Source organism: Pongo pygmaeus, chromosome 7, assembly GCF_028885625.2.
Source record: "Pongo pygmaeus isolate AG05252 chromosome 7, NHGRI_mPonPyg2-v2.0_pri, whole genome shotgun sequence".
Lineage (NCBI taxonomy): Eukaryota > Metazoa > Chordata > Mammalia > Primates > Hominidae > Pongo > Pongo pygmaeus.
In genome coordinates, this window is record NC_072380.2 from 155,741,208 (window position 1) to 155,756,890 (window position 15,683).

Sequence of the window (15,683 nt, forward strand, 5' to 3'; positions counted from 1 at the left end):
AGCCAAGGGCAGGAGCACTAGGTGGGGTCTGGGGCCCCAGGAGCCCATGAGGGGAAACGGGAAATGCCTGCAGTCCTGCAGTGGCTGGGAGGAGGGCTGAGGGTTTGCAGGAGGCCAGGGCCACCATTTACAGTCACAGGCAGCATATGGGGTGCTGGCTGCACCAGGTGGGTGCCCAGTAGAGGAAAATGGAGGCTCCCGGAGGTGGAGTGCTTAGCCTAAGGTCTCTCAGTCAGGGCAAGGAGTGACCCACCTTGGCCACCCTGGGGAGATGGGGCTTGGGTGTAGAGAAAGGGGATCCCAAGGCGGACACAGTGAAGCTCACCCAGACCCAGTCCTGGGTCGCAGTGCCTTGGCTGGGCAGGCAGCCCTCCAGGATGGGGTTGCACAGTGGCCCTGGGTCCCGGGGGAGGCAGGATGGACAGGCGTTAAGAGCAGGCCTCTCCAAATCACGCTTCACCTCCAGTAACCATCCAGCACCCCACTCGCCCCCAGGCTCTCAGCTGGAACTGGGGGTGGTGATGGTGCTGGTGCTGGTCTCATGGTGCGTGGGACAAAGAGCTGAGTGCCTGGACCCAGGGCCAGGGAGCACCACTGACCCCTAACCAGCGGCCACCCATGCTACGTCACCGTCTGCTGGCCACGGCCAGAGGGGGCTCTGCCACCATGGAATTTCCAGGCCAGGCCTGTGAGGGAGCTGCCCTAGGGGAAGGCAGAGCTCTGCTGTGACCCGGGTGAGGACTGAGACTTCCCATGCCGGGGACGTGTGGTCAGCCTGCGGGAGCCTCTGGCCCTCTCCAGAAGGGGAAGGGCCCCTTGCTGGAGCATCTGCTGGGGGCCTCTTCTCACTGCAAGTCACAGCCTCATCCCCGAAATACAGCCAGAACCCACGCAGTGGTTGTGGAACCCTCCTTGCCTCTGGGCGACCTCATCTGGCCCATATTCCCTGCGTCATACTCCCCGCCCAGTCTAGCTTCACCCTGGTGAGGTCTGGCCAAGGGGCTGCTGGGTTCCCATGGATGGGGTCCATGGGACTTTTCCTGGGCGGTGGCTAAACTTTCCCTGGGCAGCTGGACTTGTCTTGGCGATGGCTGTAGGTAGTCAGTGCCTACTTGGCTCCAAAGCTGGGGTTGGGCCTGGGGTATCCCAAGCCGGCCTCTCTGGAGGCTCCTGAACACCAGTCTCAGGGACATGACCCGGGATGAAAGGCTGAGAGGTTCCTTCTCCCCTAGGTGCTATGTGTGGGAGGGGCCTGCGAGCCCTCTTACCCTGTGCTCCTACTCAGGCCTTACCCCAGGAGTGCCCTCCACCTCTGGGGCGGTGGGGAGGCATCTGTGCAGCCTGCCCCTCCCAGGGTGGGGACGGACGGTGCCACTTCAGGCGTCGCCCCATGACTGGCCCCAGGGGACATGTGCTGGAGGCTCAGGGTACCTGTGTGGCCTGATATCAGCCCCTCGCCTCCTCCGTCCCAAAATAGCACAGACACAACCACACTGGTTTAAATCATTTATCTCCATGTAGAGATTTGAGTACAAAAATAAACGGCAACAAAACAGAAGGAGTGTGAAATCCGGGGATACACAGGACTTCTGTCCTCCACCCTCCATGCAGCTGGGGGCTGCATCCTCTGTGGTGGGGCTTCATCCTCTGTGGGGTCTGTGGGGCCTGCTCCAAGTCATCAGCATTCCATGCCCACGTGGACCTGGTCCCAGACTTTCGGGGAAGCCCTCAGTCTGGGGCTCCTGGCACCCCCGTTGCGGCTGGGGAAGAGAGGCGTGGAATCCCCAGAGAAAGGGAAGGAAAGGCATGAGGGGCCTTCCCTGGGGGGAGGGTCACAGGCTGGGGGCTAAGACGATGGCCAGGAGGCTCAGGGCCAGCCCCAGGCTGAGGGCACTGTGGGCGAGGGCGGTGCGGGTGGGTGCAGCGTTGTGCAGCTTCTCGTTGCACAGGTCCTCCTGGCAGCACTGGATGGAGCCGGTGCCGCTGCTGACCTGGCCTTGCAGGGTGTAGTTGGGTGTGCACGACTCCGCACAGTCCTTCTTCACCAGATTCCCCTTCAGAGGCTCCACTGCGCACAGGTGAGTGTGGTCAGGCCCGGCAGCCGCCTCTGCCCCCCACCTCCCCACAACCTCCCAGCCAGCACCCACAGCAGCCAGGGATGTCCCCCCAGCCCCAGGGACACCTGGACAGATGCTACTCACCTGTGTTCATGGTCTTGCAGAAGCGAGAGCTGGCCGGGCAGACCGCAGGCTGCTTGCAGTTGCTGGAGCTGGTGCACACGTGGCAGCGCAGGGCAAGGGCTGGCAGGGAGGGAGTCGGGCTCAGCAGGCCCAACAGAGGCCTCCCCCACCCGCAGAGACCCCTCCTGGACAGAGGCCCTGCTGCCCTTGCCCTAGGCCCCCAACCCGGGCCCTGGGTCCTGGCAGGGCTTGTGCCCTGAATGCAGCCTCAGAGGACATGTGCTCCAGCCTGGGCCGGCTTGGAAGGGGTGTCCTGCCCTGCCCTTGTCTAGGGTGTGTTGCAAGCCTTTCCTCCAAGGCCTCAGGGAGCTCTGCGACTGCCGAGAGGACACTGGCTGTTGTCCCCTGTGCTCTGAGCCTATGACAGGAAGGGCTTGGTAGCCTTTGGGCTGGCCTGGGCTGTGCTGGGGGAGACCTGGGGACCGGGGGGGGCTGGTGGCAGGGACTAGATGGCCGCCCTCCCAGTGAGAAGCATCTCAAGAAAACCCCCTGCTCCACTCTCTCAGGGTCCGTGACTCCAGGAATCAGTTCTAAGATCCTCAGATTCTGAAACATTGTAAATCTGACACTCGTTAAGATTCGGGCTCCATGTTGTTTTAAATTTGAAGAGTCTAGCACCCACAGTATCGGGGTTCTCTGTGCCTAGAGGTCGTCAGCTCCAGGCTCCCAGTATTTGATGACCACACAGGCCAGAGCCGCCCACCCGCCCGTCCCCTTGGCCCAGCCCCTCACCTGGCCCTGTAGCCACGGCCAGGGCTGCAAGGAGCAGCAATACTGTCCTCATCTCTGATGTCGTCTGGGAGCAGTGCAGGCTCCTGCATTGCTGAGGCCTTATAGGCACGGGCTGGGCGGGGGTGGGCAGTCCGCCAGCCAGCGGCATTCCGCAGGGCTCTGTGTAAGCGTCAGCCCAGGACGGGCACCTGCCCCACCCTGCCTGGCCCACACCCACCAGCCTGGCTGTCGCTGGGCACTGCATCTGCTGCCCGCCCCCGAGGCAGAGGTCTGCCCTCCGCAACGGGGCCCAGTGGCTTCCTGGCCCTGCTGTTCCTGCCGCTGCGCCTCCATCTCTCCTGCTTTCACTTCTCTGTTTCTGTGGGTCTTGTTCTCTCGCTGCTGTCTGTTCCTGCGTCACTTTGTCTCTGACCTGCCACCCGCTACCCTCCGCCCCCCACCCCCCACCATCCATCACCATCCTGTGTCTTTGTCCCTGCATTCCCCCCATAGTTCCCTCAATAGCGTTGCAGCCTGTGCCAGGTGCCCCGTGGGTGCCCGTGGGTGCCCAGGGCGGGGGAGGGAGGAAGAGCAGGCGCTGGTCCTACCCTCCTGGCCCTGGGCTCAGGGTTGCTGCCCGGGATGCGGAAGGTCCTTGAGCTGCAAGGGCTTGGGGCGGCTGTGGGCTGATGGGGTGTGTGAGGCAGAGGCAGAGGCAGAGGCCACTCCGAGGCAGGGAGGGCAGCTGGGGCAGCAGTGAGGTGAGCACTGGACAGAGTGAGGACTGTGAGGACCCGGTCCTCGAAGTTGCCTGGGGAGCCCTGTGGGCGGAAGGCCCGGGCTGTGGAGGCAGCAACTCCACCCTTCGTTGTGCGGGGAGAGACTGAGCCCTCCTGGTCTCTACCAGCCCTACCTCCCACCCTGCAGGGCCCCAGGAGCCCTCTCCGTGGGATTCCTTCCCCCACTCTCCAGGCCCCTCCTGCTACGTTGGGGGCAGCGCCATCCCGGCCACTTTGTAACTATTGCTCTAGGTGTCCTAGCTCCAGTCTCCCCAAAACCGTGAACTCCTTGGGGCTGGGCCCCAGCACCCAGGGCCTCAAAGCAGGTTCTTGGTCTGCTGCCCGTTGAGTGGAGGCCAGTCCCCACCTTCACCCTCTTTATACTCACAGGAGGGACTTTCTTTTCCTGGAGACGGGGTCTCTGAGCACCCACCGCCTAGCGCAGGAGCCCACCTCTTGGGGCCCCCATCCACCTGCTCAGCCCAGCGCGCTCTGCCACTCGCCTGTACTGGGCAGCACCCACCTGAGTGGTGCGGAGGGGCCCACAGACTTGCTTTGCCCCTGCCCTGGCCAGGCTGAAGATGAGTGGGAGCAGGGGCACAGATGGAGGTCAGCCCTGGGCCCAGCCTCCTGCCGCCGCTGCCACATGGCTGATGAACAGACAACAACAGGCCCAGGGAAGGGCAGGGCCAGTTCCAGGGAGGGTGGTCCTGGGCTGGGCTGAGGCTCTTGGAGCACCGTGGGTACTGGGGCCAGTCAGGCCTGGGCTTGAGACAGACCCTCTGGCCTTTCCTCCTGGCATCTCTCCCTTGCTGAGCCCCACGTCTCCGATGCCGGGGATCCCAGCAAATATCTCCTGCGAATGTTCCTGGCCGGGCTCTCCCTGACACAGTGCCGGGGCCTGGAGGATCCACCTACAGGAGGGGTTATCTGGTGGTGCCTTTGGAAACCAGGAGGGGTGCGCGCAGGAGCCCCCTGGGGAAGCCCCACATTTGCATCTGGTGCCTGGCCCTGGCTGGAGCTTGGTGGGGACGTGTGAAGTCTCACTTGCCAAGGCAGGTGACCCAAAGGTCCAGGCCCCCACCCAGAGAGAGGTTTCCTCCAGCTCCAAGGCTCTGTGTCCATGGGTCACAGTGAGAGGCATGGGCAGCTTGGGGGAAGGTGCTTCCAGGGGCCTTGGGAAGCAGAGCTCAGGGCTTGGTGACAGGGTGGTGACTTGGTGGGCATGGCAGGTGGGGAGGGTGACTCACTGTGGCCAGGGGCATGAGAGCTGCTGGAAAAACAGGTTTGGAATTCCTGCTTGGCCTGGTGGAGCTGGAGGGTCCAGGATGTCAGGTGGCCTGAGAGTGGGGTCTGAGTGTGGGGCCACGGGGGAGTGTGCTCCCCACACCTGGGGCTGGAGGAGGGCCCTGCACACCTGGCTCACCCCCGTGGGACCCCTCAGGCGTCACTGTGGCTGCGTCCCTGCCAGGCATGGGAGCCGGAGCAGGGTTCCAGTTCTGTGGGAGGAGGGCCTCTGACCTGGCAGGGCTACCCACGAGGATGAGCTCCCCATCCCGGGTGGTCCTAGCAAAAGCATGAACAGCAGCCCTGCACAGTTCACTTTCAGGAGAAAGTGGGTGCTTCTGATGCCAGGAGCCGTTGGACAGCTGAGCTTATGGGGACAGTGCAGTCAGGGAGGGTTTCTTGTAGGCAGTGACCTGACTAGAGCCTCGGAGCCAGGAGTTGGAATGCGGAGAGGAGACACTGTGGCCCCTCATGTCAGTCCCTGCCCAGTGCTCGTTCACTGGTGAGGATGTGAGGGCCAGAGAGCTCCAGGCAAGTGCGGGGATGCTCCCTGAGTGGGGCAGAACCTGGTGGGGTCTCAAGCACTTCTCACTATCACCACCAGCCTTTCCCCCCTCCTTCTTCCTCTGTTCTCTAGAGTCTGGGCCCTCCCCCACTCCACCCCTCCCACTCAGCCCCTGGAGCTGGTGCCCTGGGCCTGGTTGGTACCATCAGGGTATTGGCAGTAGAAATGACACCTGGGAAAGGCGACGAAGGGGCCTGGGGCAGGGAAAACCACCGCCCCACCCCCTTAGCCTTGCCCGCTGCTCCCTGAACCAGGAAACCCGGCACGGGGACAAGCCCAGGCTTCTGTCTGGAGCAGAAGTTCCTTGCTCATGCGCCTTCCCCCACCTTCTGCCCCCTCTACCTTGTGCTGGGCCCCTAGGATCACACAAGGGTGTGGCGGCTCAGAGAGGGAAGCGCCTGGCTTAGGGCTGCACAGCACCGTACTCCAGGCTTCCACCTGCCCAGCCCTGGGCCCTGTCCTGGCTGAATGGGTGCCCGGTGGACAAGGTGGGGCCCTGGGCTGGAGGAGCTGGCTGAGTAGGTGCCCGGTGGACAAGGCAGAGCCGCGGGCTGGAGGAGCTGGCTGAGTAGGTGCCCGGTGGACAAGGCAGGGCTGCGGGCTGGAGGAGCTGGCTGAGTAGGTGCCCGGTGGACAAGGCAGGGCCCTGGGCTGGAGGAGCTGGCTGAGTAGGTGCCCGGTGGACAAGGCAGGGCCGCGGGCTGGAGGAGCTGGCTGAGTAGATGCCCGGTGGACAAGGCAGGGCCCTGGGCTGGAGGAGCTGTCTGAGTAGGTGCCCAGTGGACAAGGCGGGGCCACGGGCTGGAGGAGCTGCCTGGGCTGGAGGAGCTGTCTGGGCTGGAGGAGCTAGGAAGCCCCAGGGCACAGGGAGGGGCTTCTTCACCTTCAGGCTGTCACCTGGGCAAGCCAGAATCCCAGCCACACCCCAGGGTTTCCAAAATGCATCCCTCTGCCTTAAGGCACTCCATTCATTCACTCACTCATTCTTTCATTCATTCTTCAACATTTTATAAGGACCAGCCGTATGCAAGGCACTTTGGGTATAACGGAGACCAAGAGAGGAGAGGGACAGGGCCCAGGTCCCAGGGCCTGCAGACCAGTGGGCAGCGAGAACAGACAATTGCTGCCTCTGTGGGACCCACAGCAGGGGTGTGACGATGCAGAGGCTGAGGGTCTGGGGCTGAGAAGCTGAGGGAGGACCAACCTGGGTGGAGCTGTCTAAGCAGGGAAGGGTGTGTGGCCATCACCTGGTGAGCAGGTGGGTGTGGAGAAAGGGCATTGGGGCTCAGGTGCCAGGCCCCTTTTCTGTCTCTTTCCCCCACAGGGGCAGGTGGCTGCCCTGAGCTGAGCGGCTGAGTGCATGGTGTCTTTCTAGAGGCTTCCCTGCTCCTCTCAGCCCCTCACCTGCACAGATGGGGCCTCAAATGGACAGCAAGGGCCTGGCCTTGCCCAGCATCACCCAGCAAGCGGGAGCCACAGCTGGGCCGGGCCTCTGGGCCTGGGCCCTTCCCTCACACCCAGGCATCCCCACTCCTCCTTCTAGTGCCCGAGTCACCTTTACACATGGCGCCACAATCCCAGGCAAGGTCTCTTTCACCTGCTTCCCCGGGGAACGCCTGGCCCTGCCCCAGTCTTAGGTCATCCCCTGGGACCCTGGCTACCAGCCACCTCTCCCAGGGTACACCTAGTGTCCATGGGCCGGGCCAGGGGCCAGGGCTGGAGGCCGGCTCTGCCCCTCCACACAGGCCCCTCATCCTTTCCAGATCTCTCTTTCCTGCACTGCCAGGGGGGCAATCTAGGGAGCAGTTTCGTGGATGGAGAAACCCTTCCACCTTGGGTCACAGCTTGTTCCCAGCAAGGGCTGGACTGGGGCCCTAGGTTTCTAAGGCCCAAGAGAAACAAACCTGTTCCCAGGCCTGGCTGGTGGTGCCCACAGGCAGGGCTGGCACCTTCCCTGGGAGAGGCACCATTTCAGCACCTAGGACCGGCATGGTCCCTGCGAGGCACTGGCATTCAGGGGGCTAGTCAAGGGTGCCCAGTGCCAAAGTCTGGGCGATGAGGGAGAATCCCTCAGGGTGTGAACTGTGTCCATCCTGCGGCAGGGGGAGAGAGCTAGCAGAGGAGTGCAGCCATGGAGCCACGGAACCATAGTACAAACAACTGTGGGGACCTCAGAGTCCCAAGACTGCAGGCTCTTAGCATGGGCTTGCGGAACACAGAACCCTAGAATTGCAAGACCCAAGGAACCTGCATCAGAATCAGGTGCCCTGGACGGGGGTTATTTTCACACATTAGGACATGCTTCCACCAGCGTTCTAGGGAAGGTCAGAGGGTTCGTGGGTTCGTGTTAATGCTGAACTCCTGGGTTCTCCCCTCTGCTAGGCCACAGCTCAGTCTACTTCCTGTTGTGGCCTGGAACTTGTGGCTGCCAACCCTTAGCTGCATAAGGTAGGTTCAAGGCTGGTGAACACAGGGCCCACCTCACTTTCCTCCCTCACTCCCCTGCCTTCATTTGCTCCCAATACCTACCTGCTCATCCATCCTCTATCCTCCATCCATCCATCCATCCTTCCATCCATCTACCATCTGCCCACTCATTCTCCACTCATCCACCCACCCATCTATCCATCCACTCATTTGTCTATTCTCCATCCATCTATTCATCCCTCATCGAGCAATCAATCTACCATCTGTCCACCCATCCATTCATTCACTTATCCATCCATCCGTTGACTCATCCATCCATTCTCCATCCACTCATCATCCATCCTCCATCCATCCAGTCATCCATCAATCAATCTACCATTTGTCCACCCATTCATCCATCCACTCACCTATCCATCCATCATCCATCCATCCACTGATCTGTCCACCTTCCATCCATCCATCCTCCTTCCATCCATCCTTCATCCATCCATTCTCCATCTTCCACCCATCCATCTACTCATCTATCCATCTTCCATTCACCCATCATTCATCCTCCATCCATCCACCCACTCACCCATCTGTCCTCCATCCGTTCATCATTCATCCATCCATCTACTCGTCCACCCATCATCCATCCAGCCATCATTCATCCTCCATTGATCCATTCACTCATCCATTCATTCTCCATCCATCCATCTTGTATCCATCCTCCATTCATCCATTCACCCACTCATCCATCCATGCTCGATCCATCCATCCTCCATTCAGCCATCTATTCATTCATCCTCCATCCATCCTGCCCCCTCTGGGCAAGTGGGTCAGACATTTTGACCACCTCGGGAGACATAGGATGACTTTAGTGCTGATGGCGCAGTGTGACCTTTCTCTTGGTCGTAAGGAAAATATCCAAGATATTGAGTGCATCCTTCCAGAGGGTTTCCTGGTAGGTGGGCTGTTTCACTCCTGCTCTCCTGTCCTCAGGACAGGCATTCTTCTTCTTACTCTGCCTGTGGCCCTCCCTTGCCCTGTGGGAGTACCTATCCCACCAAAGGACTCCTCATCATGAGTCAGTGCAGACCAGCTCCCTCATGGGAAGTCATAGCAAGACCTCGGACCAGCCTTCCTCACTTCTCAGGCAAGGGTTACTTGGTGGTCTGCAGTGGCTTTGTCCCTTCAGGGCCTGTCCCCAACTCAGTGTTCCCACCAGTGGGCACTGTCCTTATACCACTTATGTGTCCTCTAGGAGTTAGTTACAATGATGTCTCTCTGTCTCTCTCTCCGCTTTTCCTTTTCTATTCACCCACACCTGCCCCTGACAAAATGGTAATTCTCAAAGGCCAAGGAGTCCAGCCTGGCAAGGGTTCTGAGACCCTTGGGTCTGCAGTAGGTCATAGCAGCTTTGGAGCTGGCAACACCCAGACCATAGACACATACTTTTTAAAGGTTACAGGATAACTTGGGGGGACATCATGGATCCTAGCCCTTAGGAATGAAAGAACTATCTTTCATGCGCTGCATGCCCTGTCTTCAGTCTGTTGCTGGCACCAGCACCTCCACAGGGCCGTGTGAGCTGTCACCACATGACCTGGGTGGAGGAGGCTTGTCTTTGCTCCTCCTGGGATCAGGTGACTGCTGAGCCTTGAGGCTGGAGCGGCCCAGCATGGCTGCTCCCTGCTCAGCCTGGGGGCCCTGAGGACCCCACTTGGATGCTGGGTCCTGGGCAGGGCCTGGGGTGGGCTGTCTCTGCAGGAGGTGTGTGTGTTGCTGCAGTCCTCACTGGGTACCAGGCCAGGCCTCCAGGGGAAGGAAGAGAGGCCCATGCCGGGCCCTGCCAGGGAACTCACCAGGACCCCAGGGGCTTAAGGGATCAAGAGGGTGTTACATAAGAAGGGAAGCGGGTGGGTCCTTGGGGAGCAGGAGATGCCGAGTGGAAGGAGCATGGAGGCCTAGGAGCCCCTGAGCCCATGTGGCTGTGCCCGGGACAGAGGAGCAGCTCTGACTGGCAGCCCAGGTCACAAGGAGCCAGGTCGGTACTGAAGGGACCTGAGAAAGCCCCACCCACCTTCATTTCAGAGCTGGCCCTGCTGACAGCAGGGTCTAACCACAATGCTGGCTCTGGGTTCCACTGCCCTGCACATCTCAGCCTGTGCCCTGCTGAGCCTGGTGGCCTCTCCTCCCTGACCCAGACCTCCCTCGGGTATTTCAGGGGTAACTAATTCCAACCCATTCAGCCCCACCTCTCCCCCAAATTGCTCCTCCTCAAACCCGCAGCGGCCATGCAAGGGCCCCCAGAGGCCTACATCTCCACCCTCCCTCTGCCCCTCCCTTGGCCCCAATCTGGCCCTGCCTCCTCCTGGCTGGGGGCTGTGCCTGCCTCTGCCTGCCCCGCCCTGCCCTGCAGTCCCCACTCCTTACCCTGTACTTGGGTTGGATGCAGTCCCTCCCCTGGACCCCCTCAGTGCTCCCCCGCACTCTCAGCCTCCCTGTCCTGCCTCTGGGCCCTGACTGGGCTGTCTGTGTGCTCTGTCCATCTCGGGGGGCCAGGTACCCCCTTCTGTCTCGGTGCCTGGGTCTCCTCTCAGGATATCAAGCCTTTTCCTACCTCCAGGCCTTTGCACATTGACCCCATTGTCAGAGACACTGGCGCCTTCCAGAGGGCCCCAGCCACGGCCCCTGAGGCCTGTCTCTCCTACCCTCTGCCTCCCTCACTCCTTGGCCAGGCGCTGCAGCCCACATGAGCTTATCACTTTGCCTGCTGTGCCCACTCAAGGGCAGGGACAGTCTGTCACCGTAGCAGCCGAGAGCCATGATGCCTGGTGTGCAGGAGGTGCCCTCCAGAGCTGCTGACTTAGTGATGTGGAAGCCGGAGGGCCCAGGGGTCCTGCTGAGCACTCGCCAACCCAGGAGTGGGGCTCCCTGTGCCCCAGCTCTTCCCCTGTGGAGAGGGGCTGTGGTCAGCTTTGTGTGGAAACAGCCTCCTTGCTGTGCCTAGCTTCTGGACACAGAGGCTCCTGCAGGCAGAGGCCGTGGGCTGCTGGGTGGCATCAGATGCGGTTTCTGTTGGGACTTGCCAGGGTGGGGCCTGCCCTGCAGGGTGAGCCCCTCCTGAGTCAGCCTGCCTGGGAAGGCTCCTCAGGCAGGAGTCAGGATTCCCACCTTCCTTGAGAAAAGAAAACTCCAACTTTCCTCTCAGGATGGCTGAGAGCACCTGACCCCACACCAACCTCCCCGTGGATCCCTAGAGCCCAGCAAGCTGGGGACTGCGGGAAGCTGTGCTGGGGAGCCCGCAGGAATCCTAGAGCCTGGCTCCCAGGGGGTTCGCTCAGGTCCCTTCAACCCACTCGGCCCTCTACTGGCCTCCAGACAGCTCAAGGTGCGATAACGGGGGAGAAGCCCGCTGAGGCAGCAGGAGCTTCTGGAGCTTTTCCAGCTGACCCGAGCTCCCTGCTCCTGGGTGCTTGGGAGCACAGCGCTCCCTGCAGAGTGCTTCTTCAGCATGGGCACAGGCTTGGGAGACCAGTGGCAGGCTGGGTGGGGGCAGCAGCCCCGGGAGGCTGAGAGGAAGCACTAGGCAGGCCGAAGGCGCTGCTGGGAGGCCTTCTTCCTTCTGGAGCAGGAGTCCAGCGGCAGGCAGCAGCCCCGGGCCAGGGAGGCTGTGGGAACATCCTGCCTGGCTCACTGCCTGGAGGCCTGGCAGGTGTGGAAGGTTGAGGCTGAGGGCCGCAGGGGAGGCTGGACATCTGGCCTGCACACCTGCCTGCTCAGATTCCCAAAGAGGACGCAAACACCTTCCTAGGGAGGCTCCCAGCCAGCATGATGGCTCCTGGCTCAGGTGCCTGGGCCGTGGGAACAAGCTCTGCCAGGCAGGAGGCCCACCATCGCTCATCCAGCCTGGAAGTTTGTGCCCATCACCTGGGGAAGGGAGGCGAGGGATAAAGGAGTCGGGGAAGGGAAAGGACATCTCTTCCTGGCTTCCAAGCTTGAAAGGGCAGAACAGCAGGGCGAGGACTCAAGACCTGGACAGAGGAGGCCTCTGGGCCAGGGAAGGGCCCCCCCAGGCCACAGGAGCAGAGAAACCCTGAGAGCACTGTGGGCACCAGGACCTGGGTGGCTTCCTGAGGAAGGGCCCTGCGTCTGTCCCTATAGCCAAGCCCTGGGCAGGGGGTGACTCTGGTCTTGCCACCCTGGAATAGCCCCGGGAGGAGATGTGGCCTTGAGAGGCCTGTCCAGGGTGGTCGAAGGAGTCCCGTGCCCCGACCAGAGACATAGGGCTGCGGGGGTGTGGGGGCACCCTGCAGGGCTTAGGACCAAGCACACAGGATGTGGGCCTGTGTTGGGGCTGCATAGACAAGGGACACCAAGGCTCAGAAGGGTTTCCCAGAGGACCCCAGGTAACCCGTCCACCTGGGACTGACATGTATGTTTCTGCCTTGAAGGTCTGACCTGCACTGAAGGTCAGGGCTCAGTGTGGACTCAGGATTCCCAGGTAATAAGACATGAGCATTTCTCCCACATCTGAACCTCGACACCAAGAATTCCACCCTCCCCTCTGTAAAGCGCCCCCTGCCCACCTCTAATTGCAGGGGCCCTTCCCTTTTCCCAGGGCGCAGTTGACTAGGGACAAGAAATACCCCCTGGACCCGGCATCTCTGAGAATGAGGACAGGCAGAGCTTGCAGCTTTATTCTGGGGTGGGCTGGCAGGTGTCACTGCCTGGGGGGGCCAGGACGATCCCCCCACACCCAGTGAGAATGGAGACCCCCCCAATTCCAGTGCCTGACACTAAGCCCCAAGGTGACTTGCCCCACCCTGACAGTGTGCAGCCAGGGGACCATTTAAAAGGCCGGTGTTCACCTGGATGGGGCTGGCAAGGGTCCCTGGGCTGGGGACACTGGCCAGCAGACTGAACCCCCAGCGAGAGCCCTGGGGACAGGCCCCTCCTCAGGGTTTCTGCTGCAAGGATACCCTGGGCAGGTTTGTGATGGATGGAGGGAGAGAGGAAGGGAGGGAAAGAGGGATGGGGTGAAAACTGGGTGGCTGGCGGAGAGGACAGAGTCAAAGGGATGCAATGCCTGAACCCCTGAGCCGTGTGCTTTCTTCCAGCGCCGCTGTGGGCAGAAGAGGAGGCCCAAAGGGTCTGACGGCTGTGTGTGCACGGGGGAGTTCTGTCAGGCTGGGTGTGGGAGAGGGGAGAAACCCCGGCTCGAGTCCCTTAACCCCTAGCCTCTGAAATAGCGATAGAGGGTGCTGGAGAGAACTGGGGGGCTCTTCCCACTCGCAGCTGGCCAGGGGTCCCAGGAACCCAGAAAAGTGTTCTGCAAGTGTTGATCTTGAAGCAGGCGTCCCCTCTGAGGCATCCCATCAGCAATTCCCTGGGGCGGGGGTAGAGCTCCCTCACCAGGGCAGGAGCCCAAGGGGGTGGGGTCCTTCCTCTCTCTCCAGGGCCAAGGGGGTGCTGGATGTGGCCTGGGCAAAGGAGGGAGGGGGCGTGGCAGCTGAGACTAGGACCCTGCTGCCCCGGGTTGGGTGTGTGGGAGCTGGTCAGGCTGAGGGGACCCACGCTGAGAGCTCCAGGCGCAAGGCCTCAGCGGGCTGCCCGGAGCAGGGCCCACAGCTGGCTGGCTGCGATGCTGGCCCACAGGGTCCCGGGGCTGCCCGCCGGGCCTGCGGCTGCACTGTGGTTGCACTGGCTACCTTGGCAGCAGGACACAGAGAAGGCGCGGCTGTCGGAGGACACAGTGCTGTTGGGGCACGTCGGGGAGCAGGACTTCATGACCAGGATGCCACCGGGGCTGGCTGTGGAGAGAGGAGGAGGCTCTGTGGGTACCCTGTGTTGTGTGCCGGCTGCCCGGCCCCGGGAAGGCCCAAAGCCTGGACCCATCGATCAGCACCACAGGCACAGCCTGTGCGTGCTGGGAGACCCTGGGGAGGCCCCTGCCTGCGGGGCTTGGGGTGGCGGCTTGGAGGAGTGGGTTTCAGAGAGACCTTCTGCTGTGGGCGAGGTCCTTCCTCTGGCATAAGGGGACCTGTCTCTCCTCAGACCAGGCTCCTCCGTGACATCTGAGGCCAGGAGCAACTGAGTGGCTCCTCCCTCCCCAGTCTCATTGCAGAGTTTCAGGGAGCAGAAGAAAAGCCCAGGTCCCATGCTCGTCCAAGTCGGGAAATGGCGGGGGATGAGGACTGGGCAGGCTGCTCAGCTGCCGAGGCTCATGTCCCAAAGGGAAAGGGAGGCAGGGTCGGCCAGGGGCCCCAGGGAGCAGGTGAGAAGGAGCAGGCTTGCGGCCTCAGGCAGCACTGCTGCCTGTGTGAGACTCCCCCAGCTTCTGCACCTGCGCTGTGGGGGCCACTCAGAGCCCAGCAGCCTTGGGTAAAGGGGAGCTGCTTCCCTGAACCTGCACTGCTCAGAACACTCTGGAAGCTGTGACCCTGACCCAAGGATCTTCTTGTTGAAAGCTGGGTGTGGTGATGGGGGCTTCTATCTCAAGATGCTTGATAGTTCTATGCCTCTGTTTCCTCATCGCCACTGTTTTCGGTTGAAGGAATAAATTCCTGACGAGTGTTCAGAGCAGTGGGGCTGCACGGCCGATGCCGAATGCACAGCAGTCATAGCTGTGTGTGGTTAGTAGCAGGGTTTAGCGCCACTTTCTGTCCAGCCCTTTCCTGGCCATGGCAAAGCAGAGAGACAGAGCTGCTGCCAGGTCTGGATGAAAGGAAGCTGCTCCTGGATTGAAGAGAGCATCAGAGCCGGCAGGGGTTCCACAGAGGGACCCCTTACCTCTTGTCCGGTGTGCAGTTCTTTACGTAAGTCCCATGGTTAGTGAACCTACCCTCCATTCTTAAGTAAGGAGGTTCATTTTTATGGGTAAAATGGAGTAGAGGCAGCGTTAGCTGGCCCCGTCTCTGATTAATCCCTGGGGAGACCTGGGACGGGCCCAGCCACCAGTCACTGGCCAGATGGTTTGGAGAGAGAAGGCCCTGGGCTCCAGGGAGAGTGAGGCCTCGTCAGAGCGTGGGCCATAGGCTCTTGTTTTCTCGCTTGTGAAATAGGGACATTCAGCCGGCTTGCTAGGGAGCAAATAGAAGTCAGACAGAACCACTCGGGGCCTGGCGCTCTGCGTGGTCGGTAGTGGCACCCATTGGTGTTGAACCCAGAGGCCCTTCCCCCTTTGCCCCCGAACCCTCAGGGGGCCAGGCAGCCCCTGCTCTTCCACCCACATGGAGTGACTCCAGCAGATCGAGGGCCCGGAGTCACCGGCTGAAGTCACTGCCGGTGGGTACAAGGGCACCTGGTAGATTTCTTCTGCCCGCCCAAGCCTGGATGCATGCCTGCCAGAGGCTTTCGGACCCTGGGGCATGCTGTCCATGCTGTCCTCCCGGCTACCCACCCCATGTGTCAGTTCTGCCACCCCATTACCCCATGTCAGGCTTGGCTGTAACCTCTGAGGCCCCTGGAGGATGGGCCCTGGGGATCTCTGTCAGGAAACGCTGCCTGGCCAGACAGACAGATGGACAGACAGAAGCAGGCACAGTGAGGGGCCAGCTAGAGGAGGGACAGGGTGGGGACAGCAGCCCTGGGGGTATGGGAGGAGCGCTGAGGCTTCCAGCGAGGGGCGCCCGGGGAGGAGAGTGCCCCTGGCCCCTCTCCAGCTGGCTTTGCCTGTGGCTTGGGGGTTGT

General features: G+C 61.6%; 1 protein-coding gene across 1 annotated transcript; it reads right to left on the minus strand.

Annotated features, from left to right (window-relative positions):
* Positions 1 to 1,493: 1,493 nt before the first annotated feature.
* On the minus strand, positions 1,494 to 5,070 carry LY6D (lymphocyte antigen 6 family member D). The gene is made up of 3 exons (XM_054498825.2): positions 2,973 to 5,070; positions 2,202 to 2,300; positions 1,494 to 2,068 (listed from the first exon to the last, which is right to left on the minus strand). The coding sequence occupies exons 1-3, from the start codon at positions 3,460 to 3,462 to the stop codon at positions 1,833 to 1,835; spliced, it is 825 nt and encodes a 274-aa protein (XP_054354800.1). The 5' UTR covers positions 3,463 to 5,070; the 3' UTR covers positions 1,494 to 1,832.
* Between the last annotated feature and the right edge of the window lie 10,613 nt (positions 5,071 to 15,683).

What these genes read in the sequence shown, in the direction of transcription:
- LY6D (XM_054498825.2), bottom strand. Translation starts at nt 3,462, where the DNA reads ATGGGGGGAATGCAGGGACAAAGACACAGGATGGTGATGGATGGTGGG. An exon ending in GGCCGTGGCTACAGGGCCAG is followed by an intron (nt 2,301 to 2,972) that starts GTGAGGGGCTGG and finishes CCTCCCTGCCAG; the next exon opens with CCCTTGCCCTGCGCTGCCAC. An exon ending in CTGCAAGACCATGAACACAG is followed by an intron (nt 2,069 to 2,201) that starts GTGAGTAGCATC and finishes ACCTGTGCGCAG; the next exon opens with TGGAGCCTCTGAAGGGGAAT.